This window comes from Parus major, chromosome 23, assembly GCF_001522545.3.
Source record: "Parus major isolate Abel chromosome 23, Parus_major1.1, whole genome shotgun sequence".
In the NCBI taxonomy this organism is placed as follows: domain Eukaryota; kingdom Metazoa; phylum Chordata; class Aves; order Passeriformes; family Paridae; genus Parus; species Parus major.
In genome coordinates, this window is record NC_031791.1 from 2,517,065 (window position 1) to 2,527,217 (window position 10,153).

Consider the following 10,153-nt stretch of genomic DNA (forward strand, 5'->3'; position numbering starts at 1 on the left):
CAAACCCCTGATCCCATCTCCCCTCAAACCAACACCCAACCATGCTCTACTCCTCAGACTGATTTATTTCCTTTCCTTCCTCCTTTTTCCCTCACAAAAACCTTTCCCCATCCAGGCCAGAGGGGCCAGGAATGACACAATGACACAACTCCTTCCTGAAGTCCCCAAAAAGCCACATTCCCTTTCTTCCTGCAGATCAAACCCCCAAAATGCTGCACAGTGAGGATTTATTAGGTCAATATTAAGTATTTATCAGCTGGTTTCCTTCTGTGGGCTCAGAACTAAGGTGGAAACTCAGCTCTGCATCTTCAAAACATCTCAGGTAAAGGAAAAGCTGGGGAAAGTGCTTAAGCAGGGAAAATTTTGCCTGTGGAATGCCTTTGATGTAATATTTAGCTGAAATATTCCACAAAAAAACCCAAAAAAGTGGAGAAAAACATCCTGGTTCTGGAAGTGTTCTCTGCTGCTGCAATGAGCGCTCCAAATTTATTTATTTTTGAAGTTTATATTTATTTACTTAAACTTATAATTTAAATTAGAAGATGTATTTGTACATGAGGAGTCTGCAAGGGATTTTTTCCTCTGTAAAACCTGGAAAAATCATCTCCTGGCCAAGCTGTGGGAACACTGGGAATGGCTGGGAAGCACCTTAGGAAGGAGCTGAGGTCACTTATCCAGGACACTGAACCACCCCTGCCTCATTGTGGAGCTCCCACAGTGCAAAACAAGGGTAAATCCCATTATTGCCATTTTTCAGGTGGGATTAAGTGACTCTCCCATGATCCAGACGGAATCTGCTGAAGAGGGGGAAGATGCAGAACTTTCCCCCAAAGTTGTCTCAGTGGGGATTAAGAAATTATTGCAGCCAAAGGGGTTAAAATCAGGGGCTGACTCTGGAATTTGAGAGAAACCCAATAAAAAAAGAATGGAACAAACTGGGAGAAAAATGTGGCAGAAAGCTGAAATAAAAATCAAATTTTTTAAAAAGAAAAAAAAGCAACCCCAAAACATGAAATTCAGCAGCTAAAAATATTAAGTTGATTCACGGAAACAGAATAATGCAGACAAATCCTTTCTTATCTCTTGCAGGAGCACACTACAAATTTCCTTTATAGTGCCACATATTTATGCCAAATATCCTCTTACACTGATTCAATTTATTCCAGGCTTGTTTCAAGAATTACATGGGATTCCAAGCCCTGAAAAAATCTGCAGATGAAATAAAATAAAAAAGAACTGGGGGAAAAAAAACCACCCTCTACTTATGATTTTAAGAGCTTTAAAGGGATTCAATTAAAAATATTACAAGTTGTTCTTTATTAGCATTACAAATATCACAATGTGACATTTCAGAGAGGGAATGAAATCAAAATGGCCATGGGCAAAAATGAAAACAAATCTCCATTCCCTGATGGCTCATGGCACAGGATGAGGCTCCTGGGGAAGCACAACCCCAAAATGCTGCATTTCCAGTTAAAAATCTCTCTCCATCTCTGCTTTTCCAGGTTTTATTCCAGTCTTTCCTCATACAGGATAAGGAGGAGAGGGAAGAAAAAAGCTGGAATAGGGAGAGGGATGATCTTGCTCAGGTTTTACATCCCTGAACGAAAGGAATGTTCAGGAGAGAGGGGATGGATTTAGGGACAGCTGGGAAATTCATGGCAGAGTCTGTGAGGGGAGAAGGGGGTGCAGAAACAGGGACTGAAAAAGCTTTAATGTGAGGGTGGGGAAGCTCAGGAAAAGATTTCCCAGAGAAATTGTGGATGCCCTATCCCTGGAAGTGTCCAAGGCCAATCTGGGATGGCAGAAGTTGTCCCTGCCCATGGAACAAGATTTTCCTTACAACACTTCCCAACTCAAACCACTCTGGGACTGTTTGACCTGGCCAGGGGATGACCTGAGGGCAGGATGGCTAAGAAAAGGAACATGAAGGAGCTGGGAATTCCCACAAATCAAAATAATCCAGCCAGGCTGAGCCCCCTCACCTCTGCAGACGGGCCGGTGGTCGCTCCAGGCCACGATGATGTCGCTGACTCTCTTGCAGGTGATGCTCTTGGAGCCCTGCAGGTCGTAGCCCTCATTGCAGGAGAACTGGATGCTGGAGCCCAGCCTGGAGAGGGGACAGAGGGGACATCAGCCTTGTCCTGCCTTGTGCATCCCAGGATTTGGGGCCAGAGCCACCCTCTGGCCCCGCAGGCAGCAGCAGGAAGGGAGGAGGGACCAGCTCTGCCTCCCCCTCTGCTGTGCTCGTGCCAGGTGCTGATGTCCAAATCCCAGTCTTTAGTGACATTTCAGTGGGAATTTCACCCACAGCCCCGGGAGGGGACATGCTCAGCGTTCTTAGCAAGTAAAAAAAGAATACATCTTTATCAGCTGCTCAGAGTTTTGTTCTTTATTCTGTGGTGTGGATTCTGAGCCCTTGCTGTTGTTCACTGAGGTAACACAATCCAGCTTGCAGTGGCTGGGAATTCATCCTGTGGAATTTAGGGACCATTGGGAATTCCCTTTCCTCTGCCCTCCCTCCTTCGCTGGATGTGAGGAGAATTGGACAGGGTGGGATTCGATAGAGAGACACTTTCCATGAGCAAAACAGCCCTGGCCAGCAAAATCAGATGAAATATTGATTCCTCACGGCCACCAGCAGCTGGGGCATCCCTGCAAAGGAAAACTGGGGACTGGAAAGGAACAACAGCACGGATTTAAACTTTGTAACTCCCAATTAGCTGGCACCACACAGACTCAGTGACAAGGAACCTCAGTCACCTCAAGTTCTCTAAGGGAAGGGCCATGCTGGGGCTTGAGCTAATTTAGAAAGTGATTTTTTTTTTTAGCTGCTTCAGTTTTCCAGGGGAGGGATGACAGCATAAAGGGATTCTACAACTTGGATTGGGAAAGGACAAAAATATTTCAAGAGATCTTTAGAGATCCTCACATGGAACAGCACACACAGGCAAGGTTTTACACACGTGTTCCCCAAAACTGGGCAGGATTTTGGGAGGGGGACAGAGCAAACAGAACCCCCCAGGCCAGGAGCACACCCAGGGACACACAGGAGCTCTGCAGCATGCACAGAACACACAGGAAATGTTCTTACCTAAAATCGTTGCCTATCCTTTTGCCTCTCTCAGGAATCCCAGGGTCTGGACACAAATTATGTCCCTGGGACACACCAACCTGAGTTACTACAAAGCAAAAAACAGCACATACAGAGACAGAATAGCAAAAGGAACATTCTTTCAGCAGCTGTCTTGGTGGATGTGGCGAGAAAAATGGCAACTGGGAGCTCAGAAACCTCAAGGTGTTCTGTTTCATTCCGGGAAAACAACGGCTTTGGAAACAAATATCCTGCTCAGTTTACACACCTGAGCGTTTTCTAGGAAATGCCAGCCAGGGACACAATTTTCCCTCAGTTCCACTAAAGAAATACCTCTGGAAGAAGCTGGTTTCTTGCTTTATTTTTCCATTCTGCTCAATGACACCAGTTACAGAGCCCTGTGATTAAAATGCCACCTGCAACCCTCCGAGGTGACCTCGTAGCCCTGCAAGCCCAGCCCAGTGTGCCAGGCAAAGAAAACAGCTCCATGGAAAGGCAGGTGTGCGATCCCAGGGGGAAAACCCAAGCACAGAACGAGAGGGAGAAAGGAGAGGGGAATGCAAGTCGAGGATTTTAAAGCCAAGCCATTTAGTTGGAGATGGAAAATTTCATGGAGCAACCTCGATGCCAACAAACATGAGATCCATGGAGTGGTGACCAGCACTGAAGAAACCTCCCAGCTCCATCCTCTGCCTCCCATTTCCAGCCCTCTCCAACCTGCCCAAGCCACAAAGGAGGGTTCAGGGTGGGGAACCTGGGGGTTCCTCAGCCCTGGCACAATCCTCATTTCCAGCCTGAATTCCAGCACAGTAATACGGAACAAAAAGGTGATTTTTTGCCACAGGAATTCGATGGGACTTAGTTTTCTTTGCACCCAAACCACCACCACATTTCTCAACCATGATGCTGAAGCACTGGAACAACCCCATTTCCATTCCACCTCTGCCTACAGCTGGATTACAGGGAAGAAAACCCCAATTTTATTCCAAACACGGTGGCCCAAAGGGCACTGCCAGGGGGAGGGTGACACTGAGGTGGCACCAGCCTGTTCCTCATGGCAGACACGAGGGCTCAGCAGCTGGAGCCCTGCAGGGGCAGGGGGAAGAGCAGCCACGGGGAGGATCCACCCAGACTGGACACACACAAAGCCAAGACCATCCAATATTTGGGAATTAACCACAGGGGAATCCCAGGTGCACCCCCAGCTACAACTGCTCCTACAGAGAGGGAAGGACTGATGCTTCCCAACTTGTGCTGATCCCAAAAATATTCCAGCTTCTCCTCATCACTAACACCTCCTCTGATGCCCTTTAATTCCTTTTTAGGAATTTCCTTTTTAAGGCCCTTTTTTCCTCCCTTCCTGCTGGAGCAGGGATGGGGCTGGGATTGTCTGCACACGTGGCTCTGTTTTCCCACAGACGCTTTGGTGCTCTGGGCTCTCCTCCGTGCGTGTGAGGGCACAGAGGTGACAGAGACATGGATTCATGGAGAACAGCCTCCTGAGGGATTGCTTCTCCACCTTTCCATGCCCATAACCCCTGGTGAAGCTCAGTCAGGTGAGGAGGCAGCAGCACCAAGACAGCATCCAGCACACCTTGATTTTTTTGTAGCTCCAAACTTTGCTTTGCCGCTTTTCACAGGCCCTGAGAATTCCAAATCACCCCAGGGTGTGAAGGAAGGGAGCCCATGGATTCAGGTCCCAGCTTCTGACAGGAAAAGTTTGGCTGAACAAAGTTCTCAAGCGCCACCATCCTCCTTGGGGTTCCTTCCCTTCACACAAAGGTGATGCCTATGCACAGCAGCTCCAAACAAAGGAAATTCACCTCAGGATCAGGGACCCAACGAGGGTTTTATGTCCCAAGGCCATGTGGGAGTGAAGGAAAGTGCTCAGATTCCTGATTTTCCTCCTGTAAAAGTCCCCCTGAGCAGACACACCTGTAACAACCACAGCTTCCAGGGCTGCATCCCAACACTTAGGAGCTCTTCCTCAGAGAAAAAAAAATCACATTCCCACAGCAAATTCCTCCTCCCATGGTCAAAACACCCCTTTTGTGCCCCCAGAGTGGGTCACTGCTGTCACACCCGGTGATTATTTCCCGTATCAGACAAAAACAAAGCCTGGGATTCCAAACTTGGGGAAGAAATGAGGCCCCAGATCTCAGGAAAACACAGGCCCTGGAGGAGAGTTTGTCAGTCCCACTGCTGAGGTGTGAGCCCAGTTCATCTCTCATTAGCTGGAGATGGATTAACACCTAAAAACACGTGTAGATAAAGCAGGGAACAGGGAAGATAAAGCTGAGCAAGGGGGAGAGGAAAGATATCTCCATATCCTGGGAATTGGGGAATTTCCCTTTTAAGGGGAGTGAAAGAAAAGGAGGAGATGGACTAGATGCTCATTTACAGAAACTTTTGTTCTCTACCTTTTGTTTTGAACACACACACGAACACAAATAGAATTGCCCAAAGGTTTTAAACTGGATTTGTCATGCTGAGAATTCACTGTCAGTGCTGTGTTCACCTTCCCAAAGCTTCATCTGGGCTGTGCCATTCCCAAATGAACCCTTCAAGGTTACTGGAAAAGTAAAAATTGTGATGAACTGCTCAATTGCTGTGTTAGAAGCTCAGGAATTTTCTCCCCCAGCCATGGGATTGGTTTTCCATCCCCTCAATCTACTCGTTTTTTAAATTTCTTTCTCCTCATGAATTCAGTGGCAGTCAATTCTGATTGTTCAGTTTGCCACTGGAATTCACTGTTAAAATATTTAGTTCTAGCTCTCTTGATTTAAAATGTTCACTGACAGATTCCCAAGGGACAATTTCTCACTGAATTTCAGAGCTACAAAATAAAGCAGCACCTCAGAAAACCTCTGACAAAGCCCCAACATTTCTCAGCATGAGGAATCCAGTGAAAGCAGGTTATAAATGTACAAACTCCTGGCAGGAGGGGTGGGAAGGACTGCAGCAGGAATTACATGGTTTAAAGGGTTAATCTGTGTGCACACACCAGGGCTCTGAGGAATTTCATGCAAACTTCTGGGAAAGATTACAAAGATCAGGCCTGAGAGCAGGGAGCTGATTTATGGGTGCAGGCCTCACCCCAGCGAGGTCCTGCTGCATTTCCAACCCCCAAAGATCCAAAAAACCAGGATGAAGTGATTCCAGAACCTCAGTGACACTGACCCAGACACTGAACACTCACAATTTTAGCAACACCACGTGTGAAAAGGGCACAGTGAGGTGCTGACACTGGGAAACTCCAATTCCAGCTGGAAATGTTCCACCCGGACAATTCTAAACCCAAATTTCCCACCTTCTGCTATCCCAGAGCAGTTCAGGAGATGCAGGTTGACAAGCATTCCCAGAATTCCAGAATTCCCAGACCACTTCCAGGGTGTCCCACGGAACCCAAGCAAAGCTTGTCCCCAAACCCCAGCTGGCTCCTGCGTCCCTCAGCCCTGGGCACCACTCACACCTCCCCAAAATCCAGCAACTCAACACACTTGGCCGAGACCTAAAAACTGCTCAACACCCCCAAAATGACTTTCCAAAGCAGATTTTGACCGAGCTGGACATGCACAGAACTTTCACTCCTTCATCCAAGCCCTCCCAGACACCCCCTCCAGATCAGCCTCACCCAAACACCACAAAAACCACTTTGATGATGGTTTTTAAAACCCAAAACACCACAATTTTCCCACTGTGGGACCTGGAATATTCACATTTACATTCTGCATTCAGTGCCAGAAACAGCCTCCAAAATGTGACCTAAAACTTAAAACTATTTCTTGTAACTGCATTATTTTTCTCTCTGTATTATTTTTCCCTCCAAAAGTGATTAAAGCAAGATTTCCAAATAATTTTACTGATGGTGAGCAGTACAAGGCACTTAATTACGAATTCAAACACATTCCACTGCAACTGAGCACAAGCAGCACCTCCCCCCAAAATTCCCTGTTTTTATGGATTTTTTTCCCTGCAATAACACAAGCAGCTGTCACATCACTACATTTTGCCTCCATTCAGCCCCACAAAACACACAGGTTTTCATCTGACCAAGCAATCCCAAATCCCAAACCTCTGCAAGACCTGCAGGATTTAAGGGTGGATTCTTCCAGGGGGGATTTTAGGTCAGGTTTTAGCAAAGAAAACATCACTGGTAGGAATAATGGGGAAAAAAAACCCAAGGACTTTAAGGTTGGACTTGATCTTTTCCAGCCTTAATGATTTTAGGGTTCTGTGGCACAGCTTTAAGTGTTACCAAGAGACACAAGAATTCCTGAATTTCTGGTGTTTGAGCCAAAGCAAGTGAAATTGCTCTGGGATAGGAAATTTCGTTACCCAGCCTGTCCCACCTGTGTAATGGGAGCACAAGGGGCACAGCCAACCCTGCAGCTCCAGCAGGGAACAGAGCAGATAAGGCTTTGCAAAAAATAAAATAAATCAAATTTCCTGGTGCCATCTCCTCAGGAATCAGCACTTCTGCAGCTGGAAATTCCCTGTGGGAGCAGAAGGCTGCATGAGATAGGGGTGATCAGGGCTGAAAATCCAGACCTGAGGGAGAGCAGGGCATGGGGAAGGAGCTGGAGGCTCAGGGGGGTGACAAGGACCATGGAATGGGGCCACCATCCCCATTCCCATTATTCCAGCTTAACAACTGCCAGCCTGAGCTGTCCTCCATCAGCAGGACAAGATCTGAGCTCCCCAGATGCTAAACTGGCAGCTCTGAGCCCCTTGGGATGGGATAAACCAGGCAGAAGGAATGAATTCCTAGTTTTCCCTCTCAGAAGTGCAGCAGGACTGGGACAGGACAGGATCTGCTGGAAAGGGAAGAGCAGGTGCTGTGTCCTCAGCCCAGGGCATTAAAAACAGGTAAAACTGCTCCAAAGGCCATTCCCAGGAAGGAGAAATGGGAAATCTGCGTATTGTTAATGTCAGAATGTTTCATTAAACCAATGATTTCATCTCTCCCTTCCCCACATTCCCCAAAATCCAGGATACCGCACCCCCTGCTCCAAACACATTTCTCTGCCTCCACACCGAGCCAGGAGGTTTTCCAATGGATTTCCCACTCAGTTAAGTGCACTGGGATGTTTATTCCAATTAAATTCTTCCTGGCAAGGAATGTATCACCCAGCCAGAACAGCTTGAATTGGGAGTTTTCCTTTAAAATGAAATTATTTTCTCCTGGACATGCCCCCAGTGTTTTCTGCTCCGCAGATTTTGGGTTGTTTTTTACCTTGTTGGGCCTTGCTCCCAAAAAACCAGGGCCTCTAAAAATTCTCCTGGGACGTGGGAGGGAGACCCTCCTTCCAGAAAGACACTGAGCCACGATTCAGATCCAGTCCATCCATTGTTCTGAATTTTGTCTGCAAAATCCACCCGACTGAAACGTCCAAACTGCTCCTCTCTGAGGGGGTGATGGGCTATGCAACAAAATGAGCAATTCCAGCCTCTCCCCTAAAATCCATCTGGAAAAATGCAACATCCTGCTCCCATCTGAATCCATATAAATATTAATTCTGAGTCAGATCCCTCCTGTTTCATCTCAGAGTTACTGTAAGAGCCCAGGATTCAGGGACAAAAACCACAGTTTTGCTCCTGATCTGGGAAGAACCTGATGGAAAGGTGCAAGATTTCTCACCTGCCAGGGGGAGGCACAGCAGTGACCCCAGATGTTCTGCCCCTGACACACCAACCACTAAACACAACCTGAAAAATCAGCATTACAAACCCAGAATTATCTTCTTCTTTTTTTTCCTGCAGGGAAAATGAAATAAAACTCAAACAGAAAAAGGAAGACGCTGCTACTTCCTCTGTAAATTTTCCAAGATATTTTTTTAATGTTGTTCCTTATCCCTGCTTCTTATTTACAGTGATAACATTGATCCCATTCCCAAAATTATTTGCTTTCTCCACTAAAAGGAGCCCAAAGCCATGACCCTGGAGCACAGAATCAACCAAATGCACAGACTCCCACCCCTGCAGCCCCTTCCAGGAGTTAGTAAATGCTTGTGAACAGAGCTCTGCGAGGAGGGAGTGATGCAGAAATGCAGAGGGAAGAGAGGGAAAAGCACCCAAACTTTTCAGAGTGGTGAAGTTTTAGAGATTACTGTAAAATCCACTGAAATGTTCCAGGAGATTGTTATCAAAAAGACAGCGAAGGAAGAGCCAAAAAACTTACACACAGATGTCTTCTGGTTGTTGTCCTTGCTGGGCATGAGCTTCACCCCTCTGGACTTGAGCTCCATCTGCTTCTTGACTGCAGGGATGGGAAACAAAGGGGAGATGAGGAAAAGGTTTAGCTGAACTTCAGGGATTTTTAAAGTTTTTATTTGAAGAAGAAAAATGTGAATCACCCACCCCCTGCACGCTTCCCTTTGGGATCAGCCAGCTTATCCTGACCCCTCAAAACCAGCAGGGATTTCTTTTCCATGTTAGGGCTTTGGAGAGCTTTAATTTCACAATAAAAATGGGGTCCAGCCCCCCCATCCCCCTGTAACCCACTAAAAATGGGAGACAGGCAAAAGGGAAGGTCTAAGGAACTTCAGGGATGCTGAGAGGAAAATGCTGAGCTGGTTTCTCCCCTGCACAGAAATTTATCCCATGAATCCATTATACAGCAGAGCCATTCCATTCATAACCTAAAAACTGCAGAGCTGGTGTGAACAAACAGCAGGAAAAAGCAGGAAAACAGCAGGGGAAATAAAATTAAACCCCATTATTGGCAAAGGGAAATATCAGCCTGGAGCCCCATGCCTGGGGGACTCCTCCCAAAGCGTGACCATTCCCTCCCTGCTCCAAAACTCCACTGAAAGAGGAGAAAAACCAGGAAAGGGAACAAGGATTCCACCCATCTCCAAGAGCGCCATCCTTTCCCAACAGGTAGCTCCCCACAGCAGGGAGCAGCAATTTGTCTCTGCCCTGGACTTGGCTGCTGCTGCCGAGGCTCCCTCCACCCCCGAGGGTTTGACACAAACCCCACCTGGCAGAACCATCTGTGAGCAGCTCAAACACCTGGACCTGGGATAACCCAGCCTCCACGGGCAGGAACTGGGATAA

The 10,153-nt window shown here is 47.1% G+C and overlaps 1 protein-coding gene across 1 annotated transcript in view; it reads right to left on the minus strand.

The window, feature by feature from the left end:
- The window catches only part of CSMD2 (CUB and Sushi multiple domains 2), a 258,061-nt gene that overhangs the window by 135,736 nt on the left and 112,172 nt on the right, over positions 1-10,153 (minus strand). The window contains exons 7-9 of the mRNA XM_033519645.1: positions 9,276-9,353; positions 3,095-3,182; positions 1,986-2,110 (exon numbers count right to left, since the gene is read on the minus strand). Coding sequence (XP_033375536.1) covers positions 1,986-2,110; positions 3,095-3,182; positions 9,276-9,353 — 291 coding nt within the window. The remainder of the gene's footprint in view (positions 1-1,985; positions 2,111-3,094; positions 3,183-9,275; positions 9,354-10,153) is intronic.